This window comes from Ictidomys tridecemlineatus, chromosome 5 (genome assembly GCF_052094955.1).
Source record: "Ictidomys tridecemlineatus isolate mIctTri1 chromosome 5, mIctTri1.hap1, whole genome shotgun sequence".
NCBI lineage: Eukaryota > Metazoa > Chordata > Mammalia > Rodentia > Sciuridae > Ictidomys > Ictidomys tridecemlineatus.
In genome coordinates, this window is record NC_135481.1 from 64,022,217 (window position 1) to 64,048,885 (window position 26,669).

The 26,669-nt window shown below is 48.7% G+C and overlaps 1 protein-coding gene across 3 annotated transcripts in view; it reads left to right on the top strand.

Moving 5' to 3' along the window:
* The first annotated feature begins 7,434 nt into the window (after positions 1-7,434).
* Plekhd1 (pleckstrin homology and coiled-coil domain containing D1) overlaps positions 7,435-26,669 on the top strand; it is a 38,088-nt gene continuing 18,853 nt past the window's right edge. Inside the window, exons 1-7 of one of the 3 annotated variants that reach the window (XM_021724836.3) lie at positions 7,893-8,032; positions 10,034-10,101; positions 17,934-18,027; positions 18,402-18,491; positions 18,642-18,718; positions 19,481-19,572; positions 20,549-20,601. In XM_021724836.3, coding sequence (XP_021580511.1) covers positions 18,453-18,491; positions 18,642-18,718; positions 19,481-19,572; positions 20,549-20,601 — 261 coding nt within the window. In that variant the 5' untranslated portion in view covers positions 7,893-8,032; positions 10,034-10,101; positions 17,934-18,027; positions 18,402-18,452. Of the gene's footprint in view, positions 8,033-10,030; positions 10,102-17,933; positions 18,028-18,401; positions 18,492-18,641; positions 18,719-19,480; positions 19,573-20,548; positions 20,602-26,669 lie in introns of all 3 variants that reach the window. The other 2 variants (XM_078050121.1, XM_005322835.5) reach the window with 2 other exon arrangements.

A 26,669-nucleotide genomic window follows, 5' to 3' on the forward strand; every position in this document is an offset into this window, starting at 1 on the left:
CTGGGTCTTGCAATGAGAGTCAAAGTGTGTGCCTCACTCTGTTTGCCATGCTTATGGAGGGGTCCTAACAAATTCAGGAGCTGTCAGATGAGGGAGCCCAGGGGAAAGGGGGATGAGAGACCATTTGAGGAAGACAAACTGGATTGTTGGCCTGTACTTGGGATGCTCTTGGGGGCCCAGCTCAATAACCAGATTCTTCAAGGGACGCAGTGATCCTGTGTCCCACAGAGGGCAGGACCAGAAGCAGGTTGACTGTTCCTTTACTTACCACCTCATTCAGCGCCAGCATCCTATGAACCAAGCACTTCGAGGGAGCAAGAGTCAGTTCATACCCTTGAATAGTTTGTGTTCCATCGGGGGTTTCAAACAGGAAAACACAATTACCAGTAGTGAGGTCACAAGAAAGCAAGACCACGGGGGCTAGGAGGACACATGAAGCCAGCAAACCAGAATGGGGCTCTGGGAGTCCTCCAAAAAGTGGTGGTACCTGAGCTGAATCTGGAGGCAGAGCAGAGTGAGCTAGGGGAGAGTTGGGGAAGATCCCCTGGGCAGGAGAATGTTCTGGGCAGAGGCCTGATGGCAACACAAGAGCATGAGCTCTGCCTAGAAGTCATTCTGGCTGAAAGGGGAGGTGTGAGGCAGGTATGGAGAAGCGTTAGTCCCTTAGAAGATCTAATTTAAAAAACTACAGATATATGGGCCTAGCTAGGGTCTTTATACTTCATGCTTTCACTCCAACTGGTATCACTTCTCTGGGTGGCCTGAGTTCCTGTCACCATGCAGGTGACTTGTGAATGTGGCAGTCAGTAGTTTCCAGGTCCTTGCACTCAGTGACTATAACTTTTCCTCTCCTTATCCCTGCTTATCTCCCCTACTTACTGGCCGGGGCCCAAAGATTCCACTGCTGGGCACCTATGTCACAATTCTGTGTAGAGGACCTACTCCTCCTGGCAGGCCATCTGCTCTGCCTTTGGTCTGTTCCTTCTCCCCCTCCAACACTCCTTTGCCTCTCTGCTCCCTGGTTTACTTAAGGAATCATGACCTGGAACAGAAGTGTTTCCACCCACCATCTTCTGCATGCACAGGCTTCTACTACTGTCTCACCAAGGCCTCCCTCCCACACCTGGTGTTTCCTTCTCTCTCTGTAGCCCCTGACTTCCTGATTTCAGGTCTTCCCCTGGGCTAGGTGCAGAGGACAGGAGCTAGAGGAGAACCCATCTTATTCTCATCTCTGTCTCTGCCTTTGCCTTTGCTCAGAACTTTGAAAACCCAAAAAAGAACTTGCTGTTGGCACCTGGGTAAAAAATTCCAAATTAATATGCTGAGAGTTCAAAGGCTTCCTTTTTGATACACGAAGCTCAAAGGGGGTTTCAAAGTAACGTGCCTGTGGTCTTTACATTCAGTATAGATGGAGCTAACACTGGGGCCCAGCTTCTGGCATTTGGTTCCCTGAGTTGCTAGTGTTCCAGTTTTAGATGAAAGACCAACACTCTGGCTCTCCCTCAGCTAGTCTGGGAGAGAGTGTGAGATTGTAACAATTCATAGCTTATAGGTTTACTGGCCAGACTCAACACATCCACCCCTTAATCCAAATAAAATATTATACTTGCTCATAGAATCCAAATTAATGTGTACATTTTAATCCACACATCATCCTTGAGAGGGAGCACTTCCATTGTTTCTGAGCAGTGTGTTGCCCCTGGCGATACCCTTGGGTGCCAAGAGCCCATGCTAGTGCTGTAAGTGGGTGGCAGGACAGCAAGACATTCGGGCCACCCCCAGAAACAGTCTGCATTGGCAACCTTGGGTGTGAGCAATTACTGGGCAGTGAGAGGGCAGAGGCCTAGCAAGACATGACCCCTGCTGGTGAGAACAGAATCTGCATTCTAGTGCAAAGGAGTCAGAGAAATCTTGAAGAGGGACTGCCAGTGTGGCTTCAAGTGTGCTTCCCCATGAGGAGGTGAGACTTCCTGTGGGGGCCTGCTTGATCCTGCTCACCCAGAGACAGTGCTGCTGGTCCTCAAATGCCTATCCAAGCCCCTCCCCAACCCAACCTCCTTAGCACTTTGGCCTATTGGCTGTGCCCCTGTGTATGGCTCCCTGTCCCTCCCTCACCTCCCTCTCAGATTCTCCTGGGAGCAGCCAGGACTTGGCACAGGCAAAGGAGCCTAAGACCAATCCTGATCTTACAAAGTCCAATCAAAGTAGGAATAGGATTCAACAAAAAGGTGTTTTAATCCTTGCCAGGAGAGGAGGGAGTGATCAGAAAAGGAATCACAAACAATCATTTAAGCTGAGTCTTGAAGTAGAATTTGGGGAAGAAGAGAAGCACTCAAGACCAAGGAAAGGACAAGTGAAAAGGATACAAAAGAACTTGCCAGCCTCTCAGAATGTCTGAAGCAGTGTGGCTGGTGGGAGTGTTGAGGAGAACAGATGAGAAGGGGGAGCTGACCAGGAAGGGACTTCCAGCCAAAGGGAGTCAGGAACTGCAGTCATGGCACGGGAGCTCCAGCAGAGAGCTCGAAACAGACACATGGTCACTTTGAGCATGGAAAAGATCCTATGAGAGATACGTAAGCCTGGATTCTTTGAGGGTAGGGACAGTCATTTGGAAAGGCTGCTGCAGAGTCCAGGTGAAAGCTGAGCATGAAGTTGGGAGCTGAGGAAGTCGTGGGGTGAGAGAAACAGGCCAGAGAGCTACAGTGATTATCCTTAGTGCACAAGGCTATTGTTACAGCCTGGTGTCCAACCTGACTTAATGCCAAAAGTAGAGTCTGCCACCAAAAAATTGCTTTCAGAGGCTGGGATGTTCCTCTGGTAGAGCACTTGCCTGCCACGCACGAGGCCATGGGTTTGATCCCCAGCAACACACACAAGATTGCTTTCACATCCTTTCTCAGGCATCCCATAGGTTCTATTCTATAGGGAAGTCAGAGTCTGAGAGGTCAGAATTCATTTGCTAAGCAAAGTAGAACAGGAAACTGCAACCCCTGGCCAGAGATCAAGCAAAGAGAATCAGTTCAGTGAGGTACTACATGTTCCACCCCACCCCCGATCCTCAAGGAGTTCACAGTCTCCTTGACTATGAAGAGAAGCAATCACACAGAAAAACTCCAAACCAGGAGGATAGACATGGGCTAGAACAGAAGAATCAGCAAAGATCCACACCACCAAGAGAAGGGTGTAGTTACAGCTGAAATCAGTACCATGACTTTATCATGGACTCTAGAATGGGAATCCGAGTGAGGAAATTGGGGTCCTAATGTCACCAGACAGGGGTCCAGGGAGTTCCCTCCAAAGAAAAGAATGGGACCTCATCCTGGTCCAGGCTCATTCTGGACTTTTGCCATTCGAAGTTCTAGGATGCATCAGAAGTAAGGCACAAGCGAAGATTTATTTAAGGACAGCAAAGGTGTATGTACCCAATAAGCACATGTCCTCTCAGAGAAGAGAGATGAGTGAGGTGCCCTCAATTGACTATATATGTGATTTTTCTGGGAAGAAAAGTGCAGGTTCTCGGCAAGCTTCTCTGAAAATCAAGTTGTGTGACATTGATTTGATAATTGAGGTTCAGAATGTTCCTCTTGTTAAGCTGTCTAGCCATATATCAGTTGTGGGCACACTGTATAAGTCTTCGAATCTGGTGACACTTAAATTAATTATGTTTTTATTCTAGTTGATCCATTCCAAACATATGCTATGTTCATCTAACTAGAAGGACAAGCATGACTGGTCATCTTGTTGCCATCTACTAAAGGTCTCTTTTCCTCTCTCCCTAAGAGCCCATCTACCTCAGAAGGAAGAAAGAGGTTCTGTAAAGGACACCTGATGCTGCTCCAGGGCCCAGCCTGGTGCCCAGATCTCCCACTTCTGCTACTTGGTCTATAGGAAAGCTTGGGCCCAGCTCAGTCATCAAATTGACACTGGTGCTGAGACACCTTAGAGAAACCAGAGTAGCAGCATTCCTGGGTCCTTCACTTGGCACCAGCCTGGAAACAAGTAGAAAAACCATAGCCTGCATACCTGAGGGTGGGGTCAAGGACCGATGTGGGGGGAGCAGTGGAAGTGGTGCTATGGAAGAGCCATTTTTGTTCGCCCAGGGTTCTGGGAACTTTGGTAGCCCAGACAGGATGTGATTCCAGGGAGACCCTATCAACATTCCTGACGGGGAATGTTCTGCTGCCCATTCCTGGCTTGAGTGAGCCTGTATCTGGCTCATTGTAGCTAAAGTATAAGATCAGGGCTGAGGCTGCAGCTCAGTGACAGAGTGCTTGCCTAGTATGTGTGAGGCACTGAGTTCGATCCTTAGCACCATATTCAAATAAAATAAAGGCATTTTGCCATCTACAACTACAAAATTTTTTTTAAATAAAGTATAAGATCAGAGAGCTGAACCCCAGACAGTAGTAACATTACGCAAGTGTACATTCACTGTCGGGAGTCCCTTAGCTTCAAGGCTAGAATTTTAAAGTGCAAGAAGAATTGTCTTTTTGGCTCTACAGGAACATTGATTCTTAGGTGAGTTGATGATAAAGTACTGGAAAAGAAAAAAAAAGACTGAAAGGGATCTAGAATTTTTCGAGTCCAAACTTTAATTCACATGGCCCTATACTGCTGCAGGAAGGGTCTGGGCTTGGGATTTAAATCAAATCAAGGGGGCTGGGGATGTGGCTCAAGTGGTAGAGCGCTCGCCTAGCATGCGTGCGGCCCGGGTTCGATCCTCAGCACCACATACCAACAAAGATGTTGTGTCCACCGAGAACTAAAAAATAAATATTAAAAATTCTCTCACTCTCTCTCCTCTCTCTTTAAAAAAAAAATCAAATCAAGGTGTTTGATTCTGCCAGTTTTCCTCATTCCACATGGATTTGTGAGCCTATCACATTCTAGGAAATGATCAGCTGTGTGACCTCAAGTAGACAACTTTTAAAAACTTGATTCTCATCTAGGAAATTAAAACTAATGTGTACCTCCTGGCCTATTGTCAAAATTAGATGAAATAGGTAAATCATAAATAGCCCACAGAGAACATCAACTCTGCACCTCAGCAGAGATGGGGGGCACTTTAAGGGAACCTGCATTTCTGGACTGGTCTCACTGGTAAGATTGGGCATCCCTGACCCACTTGACCTGGGGCCCTGAATTTGCCTCTGACTTGTTTTGTTCTCCCCAGAATTCTTGGCCAAGCATTCGGCACTTCTGGGCAGAGGACACAGCAAAAGCAGAAACATCTTCTTCCACAGCTGACCTGGCATGACTTGGGCTGTTAGTTGAGGGGGACAGAAGTCACTCAAAGTATATAGTGATTGATCAAATTCATATTATTTGTCTCCCAGTGGTATTTCCACACAGTCTTTGCCACTGTTAGTTAAATCATGTCCAGATGTCTTATTTGCAAAGGAATAAGCAAAGATCGATTTCTCTCCGCTATTGAAAAAAACCTGGGGTCCATTTCTTCCACTGAAGAAACTAAGCCCTTCCTAGGATCATCTGGGCTCACACTACTCATCTCCTCGAAGGACGTCTCAAAATGACTCCTGGTATCCTGACTTTATCTCCTAGTGATGGCTCACAAACTCACCACAAGTGATCAAAACTAGAGAAGGGATGAATTTACTAAAAGAATATGAGGAGGGCCAAAGAGATAGGCAAAGCTTCCAAAACAATACTCAAAACCCTTCTGTACAGTGTGTGAGAAGGAAGCTTAATGCCACAGAACTCTCATGCAACTGTTGTGTGCTACCAGGAACTCACCTCCCCATGACCACCACTACAGTCACAGTGGACACCCAAAACAAGTCACATGTCTCTGCATGCTTCTTCCTTGCATGTATCATCTATAAGTCAAAGTCCTGTCTCTGCCCTGACCAGTGAACTGCACACACAGGCAAGTTTTGATTGTTTGTTGATATCGGGACTTGAACCCAGGGACAATTTACCATTGAGTTACATTCTTTTATTTTCTATTTGGAGATAGGTTCTTGCTAAATTCCTTAGGGCCTCACTAAGATGCTGAGGCTGGCCAAGACTTGTGATCCTCTTGCCTCAGCCTCCCTAGTTGCTGGGATAACAGGCATGCACCACTGCACCAGGCCTAAGGCAAAGCCTTTAGTAGCCATCTTAGAAAAGTAAGACTCCTAATGTGGGAACATTTCCAGGTATTAAATGGGTCACAAACTCAAATACAGGGAGGAGCCAGGCAGGTAAGAAGACAATAGGGGATTACAGGGTCTCTGGAGAGTACCCCTTTAGGCATTCAGGTCAAAAATGTTAAGATGATGTGAAAATGATGATAAGAGTGATAAGTGATAGTAGTGATGGTGCTGAGGAATTGACTAGAAAGGGGCAAGAGGGAACTTTCTAGCATGAGGGAAATGTTCTGTGTTTTGCTTTGGTTAGTGGTTACATGATGTATGTAGTATATACATTATTTGGTGTATACATTCACCAAATGAGTAGTTAAGATCTGTTCATTTTACAATATATTAAGTATACCTCTTTTTTTTTTTAACTTGGGGCAAGTTAATATGTCCAGCTGTAAATTAATTTGGCCTTCAGGCTACCCATTTCCAAGTTTCTGTTACAATCTTTATCTCACATATGAGGAATCACCTTGAGCAGGGAAAGTGATTCCCCAAGGGCACAAGTGAACGGTGACTTGTGGCCAGCTCCTCAGCCTGGGGAAGGTAGGCTGTGCGGTCTGGGAGCTGCGTCTTACTGCGCAAACTCCGTGCATTTGAAGAGTCAGTCGCAGTGCTAACCCAGCCTTTCCACCCGCTGGGAGGAAGGCGTTCCCCAGGGACTAGGCAGTTGTCTGCCTGGCCAGAAAGTGAGACAGTCACTAAATACCTACCCCAAGGAAAGCCAAAATGAATGGAACACGCATCCCTAGGGAGTATTGGCCAGGCGCGCAGATAAATCACAAACTGCACTGACAGTTTGAGATTAGCATTGAGTGCCAAATGCCGACACAGGCAACCAAGTTCCAGGAAAAGAAATCCGATCTGAGAGAGGGGACCTCGGCGGTGCAAAGCGAAATCCACAAGAGAGGCCGGGCAGAGACCAAATCTTGATGGAGCCTCCTCTTGGGGCGAGCACCTAGGCACTTATCGAAGTCTTACCTGGTCACCGGTCTGCCCCAAAAGGTACCGCTATACAGGTGAAAAAAATCAAGGCTCCTGCAGTTTACAGTACTATCCAAAGTCTGAGTTGTAATCTCAAACCCAGTTCTTTGACTCCATGCCCGAGATCCTTCCTCTCCTCTGCCCACTGGGGAGTAGGTCTCTGCAGAGTGACTCCCGCTCATCCCAAAGCGACTTGTCCGGTGATTCGATGCAGGTGCTGCACGCCAGAGGGAACTGGAGGAATGCTGGGCGCCCGGGGTGGGGGCGGGGAGGTTCTGTAGCCAAATCCTCGGCCGCACCACCCGCCGGGACCTTCCGGACGCCGGGAGCAGGGCCCTCCAGCCGGCGCCCGCCCTGATTGGTGCTCGGGGTCGGCCTCCAGCTGGCTCACCTGCCACTCTCAGCCAATCGAGGACACCAGAATTAGGGCTGTCACCGAGGGAGGGGGAGATGCTGCGGGCGCGCGTCTGAGCTGCCCTCCCCGCGGAGTTCCCGCCAGGCCCGCGGCAATCCCGAGCCTGAGTCCCAGCCGCCGGCTGCCAGCCCCGCGGCCCTCATCACCGAGCTCGGTGCCCCGCGCGCTTTAATGCAGCAGCTCCAGCCCGAGCCTGCTCGGCATCTCCGCTCGGTGGGACGCGCCCCGACGGTGCCCCGAGTCGTCTGCGAACGCCACCCCCATTGCCTCCCACTGTCCACCCGGTCCCTGTTGGCCCCCGGGGAGAGCGTGGGCCCGGCCGGGGTCAGCCCGGCTGAGGCAGGATGTTCACGTCCAAGTCCAACTCCGTGTCGCCCTCGCCGTCCCTAGAGCAGGCCGACTCCGACGCGCTGGACATCAGTACCAAAGTGCAGCTCTACGGGGTGCTGTGGAAGCGGCCCTTCGGGAGGCCGTCAGCCAAGTGGTCCCGGAGGTGAGTGCGTCCCCAGAGCCCCCAGAGGACCTCCGGGAAGGGAGCTCCCGGTCTCAGGACACCTCCCATCACTTCCAGTCACTGTTCCGCCTCTGCCTTCCTCTGTGACCTTGATCTCGCTCCGTTTCACTCTGCACTGGCTCCCCATGAAAGATGTGGATCTTAGCCGCTAGAGCTGGAGTGGGACCACCCGCCTGGGGAAGGTAGTGGATTCTCTGTGGAATAAACTGAGTCCCGAGTGGGGAGCCTGGGTGTGGGCTGAGATCAGGGCTGTAGCAGGTCAAGTTGGGCCAGACTCTGCCTACAAAGGAGAAGCCCCATCTTCAGCCACAAGACATCTTTCCGGACCTTTACTGGCAACTCGTTTTCCACACCCAGGTCTAGAGGAGCTGGCTAGAGGTGGAACACTATTGAGCCAGCTTCTGACTTAGGCCAGGAGAGAGAGAGCAGGGCCTGGAAAAGTCTGTGCCATCCCCACCTGGATGGTGGGGTGGGGGGGTGGGATACATTGGTTCTGCTCAAAGGACTGATCCTTTGGAAGTGGTGGTGGATGGAGAAATCCACAGCAGCCCCAGCCCCATCCTTCAGCACCACCTTCCTCATCCTCCCTCAGAGAGGACTCCCCAGAAATCAATAGCCACTTTCCATTAACAAATGGCCTGGGAGGTTTTGGTATTGGGACAAGGGGAATCTTATAGCTCTGGGCTTGCAGGAAGCTCCCAAAACTGGCCTCAGGTGCCATGGGCCATCTTCTGCACAGTTTTTATCCTCAAGCCAACTTTGGTTCTGAGATTTGCTACTTGTATGGCCTAGAGAACTTTAGACCCTGTCACAGCCCTTCCCTGGAAGTTGTGACCCTTCCAGGAAACTAAGGGTGCATCTATATACCCTTTCCCCATCCTGTACCAAGAGTCTATCCTGAGCAGAGGGGCCTCAAATGTTCTTAGGATCACAGATCATATTCTGATGTTCAATTCTGATGAATAATTTAATATTCCTATAAAACTGCAGAACAAATGAAGCTGTGGACAGCATTTCATATTTTCCATTCCCGGTTTTATGTATTTTTATTACTTTTGACAGATTTCTGAGATTTAATGTAATACACACTCCTTGAATTCCTCCAAAATTCTTACCTCTGATGCTCTTAATGGAGATTTGCAGCAGCACGAAGATTGTATGAGGGGCTTCCAGGGTTGAACTGCTTGAGCTGTAGCCGCTGAGGGTGGGGAGCAGCCTGTCTCTGCCTGGGCTCTTGAGTGGGGGTGGGAAGTCTTCTTGAGATGCAAGTGCCATTAGCAGAATGTCCCCTCCCCTCTTCTGCCTCAGCTGCTCCAGGCGGCAGACACTCCTCTCCACTGGGTCTGGCTGCTGTCCCAGGTATTGCCTCTGAGTCTTGTCAGCCAAGACTTTTCTGGCCAGGCATTTTCACCTGATTGCATCCAGTAAATGCTAGGTGTCTGGGACCCCCAGCTCATGTCCCCTGGGCCCCCTTACCACTATAGTTTCAGTAGGGACCTGGACCCACAGTTGATTTGGGGGCTGAGAAGCATCCAGGGTAGACTCCCAATTTAACCACAGTGATATGTTTGGGGTACCCAGAGAATCTCATCAGTGAACCCCACAGCCACCCTAAAAAACATCCAGTCTAAATCAGAACAATGCATGTGACCCACAAATATAACTCCAAGTCTAGCCCTCTAACCCCCTTAGAGAAGATTTTCACTTCCTTCCTCTGGAGCTGCCACTGGGAAAAGACTCCCACTCCTCAGGGCTCAGGCCTCTGTTCATGAACTCTGTTTCATACTCTGGAACTGTCTGTCTGTCTGTCTGTCTCTCTCTCTCTCTCTCTCTCTGTCTCTCTCTCTCTCTCTCTCTCTACACACACACACACACACACACACCACAGATTTAGCCTTGAGTCAGCAACAGCTAGCCTGGGTGGGTCTGGGAGTGGGGGAGGCCTGATGATCCACTTAACTCCCTCTTGCTTCCCAGCAGGGCCCCCTGCGCCCCAGTTTCCCATTTGTGAGGTGGAGTCTCTGGACCTCAGCTAATTAGCAGCCAGGGTAAGCTTGGGAACAAGGCTTGCCACTGCAGAGCGGTCGATGCCCTGGCGGGGCAGCTAAGGAGAGAGGGCTTGGAATGGCTCTGTCTGTACTGCATAAATAATGAGTGGGCAGGATAGAACTGCCTGGGGCTGGCTGGGTTCTATAAACCCTCTTCCCCTGGGGCCTGCCTTAGGAAGTATGCCTCCAGCCCCCACTACCCAAGCAGCCCTTCCTTCCTGGGGTGGGAGGACCCCCTGAACTCAGTCCAATCCACATTCTAGTCTCCCATAGGCAACAGAGGGGAAGGGAATCAAAAGCATTAGTTAGAAAAGGGAAGGGAATCTGGGGAGGTATTTAGAGGGTGATTCAATAACTCTGTCCTCACCTTAGGCTGTGAGCAGTGGTGATGCAGGTGCCCAGACCTGGGAGGCTTTGAGACAAGGGGAACAGATTAGGGAGTCCCAGCCTCAGCCAGGGTCAGCTCAAGTAACCAGAGGCTTCTCAGATTCAATACTTCATCTAACACTCTAGCCCCTCTCCCAAATGAATACCTCCTAAGACCAGAGCCCCTGATGAAGAGGGCCCAGCCAATTCTTTCCTTCTTGGGCAGAATGGTAGATCTCTGCCCCAGAGAGTTAAGACTCATGGTGCCCATCAGGTACCCAGAGTTCCATGGAAACAGCACCTACGTGTTGCAGATTTGCAACCTGCAAACATGGCTCAAGAATCTGCCACACCCACTCCCTTTTAATAATCAACCTGTATTCTCCAAACTTCTATCAGAGTAGCAGCATGAGGGGGCGGAGGCTTAGCCAGGAGGCAGCTGGAAGGTTGAGATTGCTGCAAGTATGTGTGGGAAGGATGGGGGGAGGTGACAGAGCAGGGAATCTCTTTCAGCATTGGTGAAGGAGAGGGATTTGGAGGACAGTGTCTTCCCCAAGAAAATAGTAGTGAGCGACTTACTTTATTCTAAAGATTTCATAGTGTTTTTCACTCTCTGGGAAAACATTACCTTCTTCTTATCCCAGGATTGCTATTCCCTATCCCCACTGATAGGAAGGAAAATTGGGGCACAGAGGCAGGGGGAATGTGCCTTGTCAAGTGTCTCCAGATCCCTCTACCCATCATCAAGGAGATGGGCAAAGTCTCTGGACCACACAGCCATAAAATGAAATGACACACCCATTAATTCAGGCTTCACTGGGGTCAGATTTATCCAGACAGACAGGTCTACTGGAGTCAAGTGAGTTAATTGTGCAAACAAACCTCACTTCTTTCCCACTCCTTCCCTTAGTGGATGTTAATGTCCTGTTTGAAAATGAGTCTCAGCTGGGGGGGCAGGGTAGGTAGGGGGTGGGGCAGACCCCAAGTTTGAAGGCATTTCAGCTTCCTACATCCGGGACTTGAACATAGAAAGAAGTGTATTCTGAGAGCAGCTGTGGATATGGTGGAACTGGAAGCTAGGCTGAAAGGCCGGAGCTCTGAGTTTCAGTCCCTGCTCTGCCACTGACTAGCTGTGTGTCCCAGGCTGTGGCATGTCTCCTAACTGGCTGCCAGTGTCTCATCTACAAAGTGAGGGTGAGGTGAGGTTTTTTGTTTGTTTGCTTATTTGGTACTGGATATTGAACCCAGGGGTGCTTAACACTGAGCCACATCCCCAGCCCTTTTAAATACTTTATTTAGAGACAAGGTCTCACTACTGAGTTGCTTAGGGCCTCACTCGTGATCCTCCTGCCTCAGCCTCTGGAGCTGCTAGGATTACAGGCGTGCGTCACCACGCCCAGCTCAAATTGTGTTTTCTTAAACTGTGTTCCACAGATGATTCTAGAGGTCCCTTGAGTCTACCCCAGGGAGTGGGGACCAGGTGGTAGGGCACCACCAGTGTCTCCATAGTAGTGTGTGTTTGGTGCATTGAACATGGCTTTGCTGTATTGTTTGAAGAGTTCTGATAAAAAAAAATTGTTTGAACCTCTTTGAATTTGATCTCTGCAGGAGCCGACACACTCCCCCTGCCAACCAACCTGCTGTCTCAGATGCAATGCTAGCCAAGCAGCATAGGTCAGGATGAGCACCCCCTGAGCATACAGGCCTTTGGACAAGAAGGGACAAACACTGGGGGCTCTGCCACTTCCATCTCCCTTCTGTCACTTCTGTAAGGACACTTGATAAGCTGTCCTTTCCCAGCTTCAACCCCCACACCCACTCTTAGGATCTGAGGAGCTCAGATTGAGGGAAGTAAGGGCTGGACATATTCTGGAAGTCTGTGCAGCCAGACTGGATGTTCTGCCTTCCCAGGAAATGTAACTCACACCTAACTCCATAGACTCTTGCCCTCCTGAAAGTGAGGTAACCTTGGCCCCAAGATCAAATGCTACAGGGAGTCTACATCCTGTACCCATGTTCCTGCTCCCACCTGGAGGCTCTAAACCCAGACTCCCTGAATGTAAATTGCTAGCTGGCTGGTGTAGGTGTCTCTGTTGCTCTAGCAGAGGGGGGACTCAGTTCATTCCTCGGTCTCCTCTACCCTTTCCCACTGCCACACGGGCAACCCAGCCTCTTATACCAGGTGGTCATGGGTCTAACAGGCTGAGCTGAAGGGCAGGTGTGGCACCAAGGAGGAAGAGGAACACTTAGGTTATAGAGGTGTAAACACCCTCATGCTGAGTCTTAGCTGCCTTGTTTCTCAACCCACTATGTCCACCATCCTCTCTTGACCCTGTAGGACTCAAACTCTTGCATCTTCTTGGATTCCTCTTCTGCACCTCCCCCCATTATTCCTCCACCCCACTGCCCTTCAACCTTTGCCCCAACATCAAATTTCTCTCACTCTTGTTATATAAAGTCCCTCCCAGATCCTACTCCCAAATTGGGCATTTGCATCTTGAAACCACAAGGAGCTCATCCAGTGGACTGACGAGGCCTTTCTAACAGGACCCTCCCAACTGGGAAGGTGCCTGCATGTTCCTCGGCTCCAGGTGGATCTCTCAGGAACCCAATGTTAACCATAAAACTCTGGTTGAGACCTTATTGAATTCAGAGCACAAGGGTGGGAGAAAGGAGGACCGAACTTAAGAAAACCCCTTCTGGGGGCTGGGGCTGTAGCTCAGTGGCAGAGCGCTGGCCTAGCATATGTGAGGGACTGGGTTCCATCCTCAGCATCACATGAAACTAAATAAATAAGATAAAGGCATTCTGTCCATTTACAACTACAAAAAAATTTAAAAAATAAAATAAAACCCCTCCTGGTTCCCCAGTTCATGCTAGATGGTTCCTAGGTTCATCCTGTCAACCAAACTAGAATCCTCTGGTGTCTCCCCAGACTCACATCACCTGCCCTGGTCTAATTGTTCAACAAGCCCTGCTAGTTTTTATCTCCTATAAACTCTAAGTTGTCCCTTTACCTGGCCATGCTCTCCTCAAGTCGCCACCCCACCCCACCCCACCACACCCCATGTCTAACACTACAATTTAACCTCACAGTCCTTGCTCAAAACCCACTGCCACTTCCCTGACGGCAGGAAGAAGCCCCACTCTGCTCTGAGTCTCTCTCTGACCTTAACTCCCTCCTTAGTGGCCCCACCCCCACACCCTGGCCACCCCTTTTGGACTTATCTGCCTATAATTCCAGACATGTTTTGATGACCTGGATCACACTAGTTTCTGCATATTCCCTTCTTTCCGTCTGGACTCTCACTCGCCATTCTACTTCCTCCCAAATTCCTAAGATATTTATATTTACTCCTCAGAACCCTGCTCAGCCATGAAAGCCTCTCAAAGAACTCCCCTGGCTGGGCCCCTAAACCATTCAGTCCCCCTGCTGGGCACTCCTCCTGTACCCTGATACAAACAGACTCTGATGCCACATTTTGGTGCTTGGCAATGTCACCGTGATCCTCCCGGTGCTCTGTATTACCGCAGTGTACCCTGCTGTTTTACAATGTTGCCCTACATCCTTTACAAGTAGCCTAGCGTTTACCAGCGGTGTGATCTGGGGCTCATTACTTAATTTCTTGCGCTCTAGTTTCCTCACCTACCTCTTGTAAGGAGTGAATGAATTAACACATATAAGGAGCTTGATAGACATTAGCTATTTTTTAGTTTATTGATTTCTATGTTCTCTTTCCTCATTCATTTCTTAGCTCCTTGAGGGCAGGGACTCATTTGCCATAGAGTATAGCATAGCAGCTGCCCATCGAGGTGATTCCTTAATGCTCTGTGAGCCGAGCTGAGCAGGAGTTTGCAGTTCCTTTGCCCAGATCAGCTCTAGGGATATATGTGAACAATTCCGGGTCATAAGTGATGAGGAAGCCTAGGGCACAGGCAGTTGAGAGCTTGGGCTTCTAAGCCTTTGTGTGACTTGACTTACCTTGCAGTTCCTGCCAGAGCTAGGCATGCTCCTGCCTCAGGACCTTGCATCTGCGGGTCTTCAGCAGAGACAACTAACTGGGTTCTAAGTTTGCCACTTACTAGTGGCTCAATCTCTCTGTGCCTCATTGAAATAGAAACAACACACTCCCATCCTCTCAATCTATTCTTGCCTTCTAATCATGCATGGTGGCAACTCTTACCACATCCCCTTTTCTCTGTCTCCTCCCCCAAATCTGTCCTTGACACCACAGCCAGGTAAACCTTTTGTACATCAGGCCACGTCATTTCTGCTCATCCCTTATAGTTTTGGTGAGAAATCTAAATAAGATAATATCAATGCTGGGCATATCAATTACAGGCACACACCTGTAATCCCAGCGGCTTGGGTGGCTGAGGCAGGAGGATCCACAATTTGAAGCCAGCCTCAGCAACTTAGTGAGGCCCAAAGCAACTCAGTGAGACTCAGTCTCAAAATAAACTATAAAAAAGGGCTGGGGATGTGGCTCAGGGGTTAAATTCCCCTGAGTTCAATTCTTGGTACCAAAAAAGGGAACATCAATAAAACAATTGGCAAAGTGAGCATCTTGATGCCTTCTAAATGTTCCTTAATCTATAGGTGAAAATTCTGTTCTTTAAGACTGGAGAGAGGAGGCAGCCATGCTGACACACCCTTATCCACATTCACTGGGCTCCCCACAACCCAAAGGGGCAGGTGGGGAGGGTCCTAAGGACTAGGGCAAGCAAAAAAGCCTCCCTCCAGCAGGGGCTGTGTGAGCACAAATGAGAGAGGAGGTCAGAGGGGGACCCCAGCAGGAACCTCAGAAAATAAACACTAATAGTCATAAGAAAAGTAAACACATCCTGACTCTTTCCACGGTCTTCTAAGCCTTTGTGTGACTTTACTTACCCTCAGGCTGCACTCAAGGGAACCAAGGCCTGAGTTTAGGATAGCTGCACACTCCCATCCTCTCATCTTTTCTTGCCTTCTAATCATGCATGGCGGCAACTCTTACCACGTCCCCTTTTCTCTGCCTCCTCCCCCAAATCTGTCCTTGACACCACAGCCAGGTAAGCCTTTTGTACACCAGGCCACGTCATTTCTGCTCAAAGCCCTCCATGACTCAGAGAAAAACACAGCCTCTACCAAGTAGCCCTGTGACCTTCAGCAAGTCATGTCACCTCTCTGTTTAACATGCAGGGAGCTCCTGTTTCCTAGGGTAATTGTGAGTGTTCCAGGAGTTAACAGAGGTAACTGCTCACAGGGAAGCATGATTTGTGGTAAGAGCTAAAAAATGTAGGCTCACTCCTTAATCTCAGTACCAGAGCCACAGGGCCTTACAAGAGCTGGCCCAGCCATTTTTGGTCTTGCTCCCTCTGTTTCAGCCTTGCAGTTCCTGCCAGAGCCAGGCATGCTCCTGCCTCAGGACCTTGCATCTGCGGGTCTTCTGCCTGGAGCACCTCCCCTCTTCCCTCACCTTCTTCATTAAGCTTCTTCTGCCCACCTGCTTAGTATAACCCCTGCCCCACCCCATTACCCAGCAGAGTCAGGTTCTGGGAGGACCTCTTACTGTTTCCCAGAGGGCCAACTCTCTGCACAGGGCAGTGGGGAGGGGAAATTGAAAAAGAGGGAGGAAGAGAGACCGAGACAGAGAGGGAGGGAGAAAGGGAGAGGGAGAGGGCCAGAGAAAAAGAAGGAGAGAGAGAACCTTCCTCTTTTTGTCAAGGCTCAGGCCTATAGGAACAGGGCCCCTCCCTCTTAGCACATTTAACCTTAATTACCTTCCCACCTCAGATACAGTCACATTTGGGGTTAGGGCTTCAATGTGAATTGGTGGGTCAGGCAGCACACAGCAATATTTCAGAAGCTGTGGAGAAGGGTAGAGGCAGCTTGTGCTGCTTGTCTCACCTTATATGGGGAGGTACATATTCATGCCAGGTGTCCTGGGTCCTCGCCAACTGGCAGAGTGATGAGCACAGGCTCATTTGGTTTCCCAATAATCACATAAGGTCAGTGTTCTCGCCCCAGCTCCATAGACAAAGAAACTAAGACTCAGAGCTGCGCTACCTCCCCAAGGGTCTCCCAACCCACCTGGAAAAGGGCAGGTCTGTTGGATGCTGAAGCCCATGTTCTCACCTACTCTGTGAGGTCCCTTGGAAAAAGCAGGGCACACCCACTTCAGTCCATGGGACAGAAGTGGTGTGGCCCCACCCTCCAGGAAACTAGCAGCCCTCTCTGGACAAGCAGAGCATGTAGGCTGTGGCAGTGGGTGCCGAGTGCCAAGCACCCCGCAAGTGCAGGAGGGGCCCAGACGTCAGCATTGGGTGAGGAGCATGCAGCCCGATGAGGAGCAGATGGAGGGCATTTTGGGTAGAGCAGCGTGACCTCCATTTGCAGGGTCATGCAAGGAGCAGGGAGGCAGCGGGCTCCACACCCCCCTGGAGCACAGAGACACTGAAGGGTAGAAGTGGTGGGAGAGCTGAGCATGGGCAGAGTCAGCTGTGGGAGGCCCAGAATGTCACTGAAGTTCTGCAGTGGCTCTTGGTAAGGAGGGCAGGGAGGTTCTGTAGTATTTGATTTTCATTGTATTTTCCCTGGCCCATTTCCTGCCATTGATGCTGTGTCTCTGAATGCACAGCAGCTGAGAGTCACACTGTTGACTACTGGGAGTCCATCTTAGCAGTCCAACATACCCCTGCTTTGAACTCTCCTCCATGCACACACCCACACACTCAACAACTCAGAATCTTCCCTACTTTCTGCTCATATTGTATCGCTATAACAGTGGCCCTGGAGGAAGGAGCCAGTACTCGGGGTGTCTCTGAGCCTCAGGACCTTTGAGACCAAACTGGATCTTCCCCCTGTGGGGCATTTGGTGTCTTATCAAAGTTAGCTTTAATCATTAGTTTTATAAGAGTCCCTAGGGAAGGGCCCTGGGGGTTGGCATTGAGGATGCACCTCCTCAAAATTCAGAAAGCATCGAGGTCCAGGGATCTGAAGTCCCAGAAGGAGGCTGTGGAGCAGTCTGAGACAAAAGGGAATGCAGGTGTCCCATGAGGGTGTCAGGCGCTGCAGATGTAGCCCCGACAACCTGTACCCATTCCCTTTGGTTGCACGCTCTCAAGATTACACCAAAAGACTCACCTTGGAGTCATGTGTCTTTTTACCCTCCTCCTCTTCTACCTGGAGGAGACTCTAAGTAACTGGAGATGATAGTTCAAGGGGTGCAGGAACCTGAGGGGGAAGGACTTCAGGTGTCCTGCTGTACTTAGGATGGTGGGTCTGGGGGACAGAGACAGCCAGCCCTGAGGAGCAGAGGGAGGGTATTTTGGGTGGAGCAGCATGACCTCCATTTTTAGGGTCATGCAAGGAGCGTAAGCTGGTGGCCCCGTGGGCTCCTCTGTGAGTCCAGGGCTACAAAGGCACTCTTGTTGTCCCCCAGGGCCTAACTCTTTCTCCCCTTCCTTCCCCATCACCGCTGTAGGTTTTTCATTATCAAAGAGAGCTTTCTGCTTTACTACTCTGAGAGTGAAAAAAAGAGCTTTGAAACCAACAAATACTTCAATATACATCCTAAGGTGAGGGGGCCCCTCCCCAGGGCCACAGTGGGGGAGGGTCCCAAGGAGATGTTAGGGGATGTTGGGGGGCTGTCCTTTGTCTTGCAGTGGTCTAGCAGGGAGTCTGGAAAGCAAATTTTCTCTCAGGGCACAAGACCCCCTGCCCTGCCCCCCAGGCTCAACCCCCAACTTTCCTGTACCCTGGAGCCTGCCCCAGCCCTTCTTCTTCCCTCTGAGAGTCAGTTCTGGCCTCTGTCCAGCAGCCACAAGGTCAGGTTCAGTAGCCCCAAGGTCAGGTCCACCCTGGAGGTCTTGGCAGAGCCTGGCTTTATCCCCAGAGGCCCCAAGTGACCTGAGCTGGGTGGGTGGGGATGCCTGTTCTGGTTCTTCCACAGGGTGTCATACCCCTTGGGGGCTGCCTGGTGGAGGCCAAGGAAGAGCCCAGCATGCCCTATGTCATGAAGATCTCCCATCAGGACTTCCATGTAAGTGAAGCTCTCCCCTCGGCCTGGGAAAATCAGCCTGGCCCAGGAAGGTGTCCATGCCCAGGACTGTGTTGTAGGGGAGCAGAGTGGGCCTCCATGACCCTCCGAGGGGCCACCTCTCAGCACACCCACGGCTCCTCTTCCTGGCAGGGGAATGTCTTGCTGGCTGCCGAGTCCGAGTTTGAACAGACGCAGTGGCTGGAGATGCTCCAGGAGTCTGGGAAGGTGTAAGTGCTCACAGCCAGGAGGGCATCTGGGGCTCCAGACTCAGGGGGTGGCGGACAGGCTGGGCCCACCATGTATTCCCTGCCTCTCTGCTGGGATCCTCGTGGACACGGAGAGGGCTGTAGGAGTTGGCTAGGATGGGTGAGAGGAGGCAGACCAGCTCTTAGAGCATCTCTGAGGGTCCCCCAAGTGAGCTTGGAAAGTATTTACGGTCACAGGTAGCAGACATGAACACTGTGGGTCTCCAGCTCTTGGAAGTGAATCCAGCATCAGTCACTCATTGTATTTGGTACTTGCTAATGTCTATCTCACTTCCTCAAGTATGGAATTGATCCTAGCAAGGACCAGAGTGAGTGCCCAACACTGTCCAATTGCACATAAATCCCTGTCCTGGCACCTGCTTATTTGAGCTGGATCACACTGTTGATCCTATAAACAATACTTGAGTCCCACCCTGCATGTGGCCTTGTGCTTGGTGACTGGTACTCAGGGGATAGGAAGCTGCCTGGGAAGAAATCTCTTCCCTGCTCTGAAAGTGCTCTTGGTCCCTGGTGGCCCACTTTGCAGCCTGGGCCAGTCTCCAGTTACTGTAAGTGATCCATGCTGGTGGCGTGCCCAGAGCCCTGGGTGCCAGAGTGACAGTCAGCTGAGTTTCTGGACAGGCGAGTACAAAACACATACTTGCTCTTTCTCCTAGATCCTCGTGGTCTAACGATCTTATTTCTTCCTCTTCTCTCCTCTGTGCCACCTGCCCTCACTCCCAGGACCTGGAAGAATGCCCAGCTGGGAGAAGCCATGATCAAAAGCCTGGAGGCCCAGGGGCTGCAGTTGGCTAAGGAAAAGCAAGAATATTTAGGTTGGCTGGAGGGGTGGACTGGAACCTGAGGTTCCCTAGTAGGAGCACTTGGGGGTCTAGGATATAGCCAGAGGCTTGGTGGAGGACCCCGGGTGGGTGTCCCGGTGGGACTCAGCAGGCCATGAAGAACCAGAGACCAGCTCCACACCTGGAGGGCTTTATGGAGAGACAAATGTCCTCTGGCCAGCATGGCTGGAGGCAGGAGAGCCTGGTGGCCAGGAGTCAGGGGTCTGCACCTGGCCTTTTCATTTCCCTACCAGCTCTCTGTGTTTTTAGGTGCTTGTCTCTCTAAACCTCAGTTTCCTCCTCCTTAAGATGGAGATAAGGATATTCTCCAGCTTTCAGAGGTGGTATGGAGATCAGGTTCATTGGTCCCATGAGAAAATGCTGTAGGAGCTCATGTAGGGCTTGCAGTGAGAGCTCCTTAAATGAAGATGCAGTTATCCTACCCTGGGCGCCTGAGTCCCACACTTCACCCCAAACCCTCTGCACGCCAAGACCACCTTGAACTTGGCCACAGGGCTCCAGGCCTCTATGCCGAGAGAGAAGATGGGCAGACTTGGGGCTCGATGCTTTGCCTGGGACCCCTCCCCTTCTGCCCGCTTAGGCACTTGGGTCCCAGCATGGTTTCCCTTCCCACTAAGACTCTGCCCTCCCCATTAGCTGGACACCAGTGCAGGCAGTGGCGGGGGTGGGGGGGTAGGGGGGTGGAGCTGAGGATCAGCCCAGCCACAGCAGCCCTGGGGGATGCATGGGACTCACCTGAGCTCCCAAGGACAAGGCCCTGTCATGGCCCTGTGAATGCATGAAGCAGGAACAATACCCAGAAAGAAGGGAAGCAGGACCAGTCCCTGGCTAGCAGGGGTGCTGACCTCTTCCTGGGGAGATGCTGGGGATGATGGAGACCACCCTGGGCACCTGCCTCAGGACTTCCACTGTGAGAGAGCCGTCTGTGAGGGTGTGCTTGCATTGACAGACAAACTGATGGAAGAGACAGAAGAACTCTGCCTTCAGCGGGAGCAGAGAGAGGTAGGTGCATAGGGAGGCCACTGTCACTCTGTCACTGCCTCCCCTTGATACTTAATAGCCTCGCTTGCTGTCTCCCAACACGTGCTTCCAGCATTAGGGAGAGACGCGGGGGCTGGGCACCCAGCGACTGGCTGGAACATCAGACCGGGCGGGGCCGGGAGCCCGGTGCAATGACAGTGCTTGCAACTGCTATAGATTCTTGGCAGGAAGTGCATTTCTCCTTGCCAACCCTCCAAAGGAAAGTAAAAAGGGGAGGTGACCATCTTCTAAGGAAGTTCTCCAAAAATTTTATAAAGCGGCTTGTCACAGAGATTCCCAGGAGGCTGTAATGGCCTGTGTTATCTATCAGGGGCTTCTGGCACTGTAGGGGTGATGGGTTTGATGATCTCAGAGGTTCCTTCATTCTCTGCCAACAATACAGTCCTGAGCAGGCTCATTGCTGACTTGAAGCTGCCTGTGGTTCAGGAGACTCTTGGCTTCATTTGAAACCTCTAGGCAGCACTGAGCCTCGCCTATTCTGAGGAGTCTTTCTGACACCCGAAGGGCAGGGGGTGAGTACTCGTTGGCAGTAGGGAATCCAGAGCCAGGCTCTCTGTACTTGTATCTCCCATCACACTTGTGGCTGTGTGACCTCAGACAAATTATTTAACCTCTCTGCACATCAATATTCTCATCTGAAAAATGACAATAATAGAACCCATCTTATTAAGGATGCGGTGAAGATTAAAGGTGCTACCTATAACGCGATTGGCACGTAAGACATGTTTATTGAATGTTTGTTGATATGCTCATGTTGATATTAATTACGGGCCCATCCCACATGTGAACTGCCTGAGGCAGAAGCTACAGAGTGGCTTGTGCAGAGGAGCCCACAGAGAGAGGCACCGTTGATTCTACTTCTCTTTGCCTTGTCACTTTTCCTCTCTCCCAGGCCAGCTGTAGCTTGGCACTGTGGGATGAATCAATGGGTGAATAACTTTGTTCTCTCGACTTTACATCTTGATTTTAATCCAGTAGGACAGTCCACCTTCATTTTTCTTCTAAAAATGTGTCAGTTTGGGGCTGGGATGTGGCTCAAGCGGTAGCGCGCTCGCCTGGCATGTGTGCGGCCCGGGGTTCGATCCTCAGCACCACATACCAACAAAGATGTTGTGTCCACCGAGAACTAAAAAAAAAAAAAAAAAAATTGTCAGTTTTTCATGCCCATTTATTCTTCCAACTGGACTTAAGAGCCATTTTGTTGGTTACAAAACAAACACAAAAATCCACAGAGGATTTGTTCTTAGAGGTACGGATTTGAGGACTGTCGTGTTGACCACAATGTCTCTTCCACCCCGCAAGGGTGGGAGCCTCCGTATCCCAGGCTTTCATCTAGATTTCATTAGAGTGTTGGTATTTTCTCCATTCAGTCCTACACCTTTTAAGTGGGAATTTGGTGTGTTGTATGTCAGCACCTTGAAGACAGGTGAGCTGGGTGTGGTGGCTCACACCTGTCATCCTAGGTACACGGGAGCTGAGGCAGGAGGGTTGCCTGTTGAAGGTTCTGTCTCAAAAAAACAAAACACAACAAAATGTGATTTAGGAAGCCTGGGGTGGGGTGGGGTGACAGGCACGGCCTCCGGCAGGGGAAGAGACTTATCCATCAGAGAGGCTAAATCTGGGGCAGCAGTCGGCCGGAGGAAAATTTAGACACTCTATCTAGGTCTTTAGCCAGGAAATTAGGACAGCGGGGACCCACTGCACACAGGCCTCACTGGGTGCCACAGCGCGTTGGAGGAAGGAGGCTGTCAGCAGTGAACTCTCTTTTTGGCGCATGATGGGTGTAAGCCCAGACCCGACGGTGCCCGCAGGGGAGGCTGCTCAGGCGGGCAGGGGAGAAAGAACCAGGAGAGCTGGATTCCTTGTCCGAAGCATGTCTAGAGAGGAATAGGTTTCGGATTCTATTCCTGGCTTCGCCACTGAGTTACTCTGTCCAAGTTTTTCTCTCCTTTACTTTCTCATCTATAGGATGAGTCTGCCTGTCCCTTCCTCCTTCCCCATTTCATGGCAGGGCAGAGATTGGGGTGTGCTTTGGGCCACATAGAAAGGCCTTTGGTACAATGGACCAGTGATAAGATGAAGGTTCTTCTGATTTGTGACGTCTCAGGGGACAGCCTACCCAAAAGGAAGTCTCAGGGACTGGATTCAAGAGACCTGGATGAGAGTCTCAGTTTTATGACTGACAGCATGAACTTGGGAATGTCAGTCGAAGCCTCTGATCTTCAGATTATCCATCTGTGATGTCTGATAAAAGAAATGCCAGCTCCTGGGTTGCAGTGAGGCTCAAGGGAACAGAATGTAGGTGCTTTGTGGAATGGAAAGGCCCAATGTATGATGGCAGAGTCTGGCACCCTCCATTTGCAGAAAGGTGGGAGGAGCACGAGTTCAAAGCCAGCCTCGGCAAAGTGAGGCACTAAGCAACTAAGTGAGACCCTGTCTCCAAATAAAATACAAAATAGGGTTGGGGATGTGGCTCAGTGGTTAAGTGCCCCTGGGTTCAATCCCTGGTACTAAAAAAAAAAAAAAAAAAAAAAAGTCATAGATGAAATTAAAGTGTAAAAGAACAGAGCAAGCAGGCAGCTTGGACTTCACAGCAAAATTGGATAGAAAGTATGGAGTCCTGCTGCTCCCATTTCCCCCTCTCTCCATGTCCCATACCACGGTGACCGTCATGTTATGATTGAGGGTCCTACACTGACACGACATTATCACCCAAAATTCATACTTTACATTAGGGTTCACACTTTTTTGGGGGGGTGGGTACTGGGGATTGAACTCAGGGGCATTCGACCACTGCGCCACATCCCCACCCTGTTTTGTATTTTATTTAGAGACAGGGTCTCACTGAGTTACTTACAAGCTCATCTTTGCTGAGGCTGGCTTTGAACTCGCGATCCTCCTGTCTCAGCCTCCTGAGCTGTTGATTACAGGCATGCACCACCATGCCCAGCTTATCAATGGACCTTTATTTTACTTATTTATATGAAGTGCTGAGAATCAAACCCAGTGCCTCACACATGCCAGGCAAGTGCTCTACCACTGAGTTACAGCCCCAGCCCTAGGGTTCACTCTTGGTGTTGTACATTCTGTGGATTTTGACAAATATGTAATGTCATGTAGCCACCATTGTAATATCATATAGAATAGTTTTGATGCCCTAAACATCCTCCATGCTCCAGATATTCATCTCTCTCTCCCCAATAACCCCTGGCAATCACTCATCTTTTTACTGTCTCCATAGTTTTGCCTTCTCCAGAATATCATACACTTGGAATTATATTCTATGTTGTTTTTTCAGATTGGCTTCTTTCATTTAGTAATATGCATTTAAGTTTCCTTCATGTCTTTTTATGGTTTGATAGCTCATTTCTTTTTAGTGCTGAATAATATTGTCTAAAGGACATCTCAGTTGCTTCCAAGTTTTGGCAATTATGAATAAAGCTGCTATAAACATCTATGCATAGGTTTTCTTGTGGACATACATTTTCAGCTCATTTGAATGAGTAGCAAGGCGTGTGATTGCTGGATCATATGGAAAGAGTATGTAAGTTTTGTAAGAAGCGGCTAAACTGTCTTCCAAAGTGGCTGTGCCACGTGGCATTTCCGTCAGAAGTTCCTGGAGTTCCTGTTGCTCCACACTTTGGCTAGTGTTCGGTGTTGCCAGTGTTTTGGATTGTGGCCATTCTCATAGATGTGTTGTGTTATCTCATTGTTGTTTGAATTTGCATTTACTTAATGACATAATAATGTTGAACATCTTTGCATATGCTGATTTGCCACCTATAGATCTTCTTTGGTGTCAGTTAAGGTCTTTTGCTCATTTTTAAAAAATAGGGTATTCATTTTCATATTAAGGTTTTTAAAAAAGTATTTTTAATTGTAGATGAACAAAATACCTTTATTGTATTTATTTATTTTTATGCAGTGCTGAGGATCGAACCCAGTGCCTCACACATGCAAGGCAAGCATTCTACCACTGAGCCACGACTCCAGACCTTCATGTTGAGTTTTAAGAGTTCTTTATGTATTTTGAGTAACAGTCAATTATCAGATGTGTTTGCAAATATTTTCTCCCACTCTATGACTTGTCTTCTGAAAATCATACAGCCACTTTGGAAGATGGTTTAGCAGATTCTTACAAAACTGATATCCTTTTACCTTATCATCCAGCAATTACATTTCTTGACATTGTCTTTTACAGAGCAGGAATTTGTATTTTTAATGAAATCCAGTTCACTAATTATTTCATGAATCATGCCTTTGATGTTGTATCTAAAAACTCATTGCTATACCCAAGGTCATCCAGATTTTCACCTATGCTGTCCTTTAGGAGTTTTATACTTTTATTAATTTTTGTAAAAGGTTTAAAGGTTATGTCTAGATTTTTTTTTTTTATTTCTTGATTCTTTCTTTCCTTTTTTTTTTTTTTTTGCATGTGGATGTCCAGTTGTTGCGGGGACATTTATTGAAAAGACTGTCTTTGCTCCGTTATATTACTTTTGCTCCTTTGTCATAGATAAGTTGACAATATTTATATGGGCCTATTTCTAGTCTCTTTATTCTGATCTATTGATTTCCCTGTTTTTTCCCCAATGCCACATGGTTTTAGGTGTCATAGGTCTTCCAGTTCTTCTCTACTTTGTTCTCCTTCAATATTGAGTTGGGTATTCTGAGTCGCATAACTATTCATATAACATTTAGCATCAGTTTGCCAATATCCACAAAATGATGTGCTAGTATTTTGATGGGATTGTGTTGAATCTATAGATCAAGTAGGGAAGAAATGACACATGACAATATGGAGTTCTCCTATCCATGAACATGGAATATCTCTCCATTCTTCTTCCATATTTTTCATTAGAGTTTTATAGTTTTCCACATAAATCTTGTACATTTTTAAAATTTAGATCTAAGTATTTTATTTTTAGGGGATGCTAATATAAGTGGGTATATATTTTTAATTTTAAGTTCCACTTATTCACTATTGGTATATTGGAAAGCAATCGACTGTTTTCATTTGTTTGGTATAGGGAATTGAATCCAAGTCTTCATACGTGCTAGGCAAATACTCTACCACTGCATTACATCCCTAGAATTTTTTATTTTATTTTGAGACAGGGTCTCACTATGTTGTGCAGGCTGACTCAAACTTGTGATCCTCCTCTCTCAGCTTCCCAAGTAGCTGGATTAAAGGTGTGTGCCACCATAACTGACAGCAATTGATGCATTAACCTTGTAACAATGCTACAATTGCTTATGAGTTCCAGGAATTTGTGTGTCAATTTTCCTGGATATCCTACAGAAATAATCATGTCATCTGTGAAAAACGATGGAGTTATTCTCTCTTTCCAATCTGCATGCTATTTATTTCTTTTTCTTGTCTTACCAATTATCTAGGCCTTCTGGAACTTTGTTGTAAAGCAGTAGTGAGAAGGAACATCCTTGCTTTATTACTGATCTTAGAGGAAATGCTTCTAGTTTATCACCATTAAATATGGTGTCAGCTATATGTTTTTTTGTAGATATTCTTAATCAAGTTGAGAAAATTCCTTTCTATTCCTAGTTTGCTGAGAGATTTTATTGTCAGCAAGTACTGGACTTTGTCAAATGATTTTTCTGCATATGTTAATATGATCATGTGGTCTTTCTTCTTGAGCCTGTTGATGTGATAGATTACATCAATTTATTTTCAAGCATTGAACTAACTTTGTATACCTGGGGTAAATCCCACTTGGACATGTTGTATAATTCCTTTTATGCATCGTTTGATTCAATTTGCCAATACTTTGTTGAGGATTTTTACATTGATGTGAGTGATGATATTGGTTTGTATCCTCCTTTTCCTGTCATGTCTTTGTTGAGTTTTGGTACTAGGGTTATGCTAGCTTCATAAAATAAGTTAGAAAGTATTTCCCCTGCTTCTGTCTTCTGGAAGAGATTGTGGAAAACAGGCATAATTTCTCTCTTAAATTTTGGTGAGATTCACTAGGGGACTCATCTGGGTCTGGTATTTTCTGTTTTGGAAGATT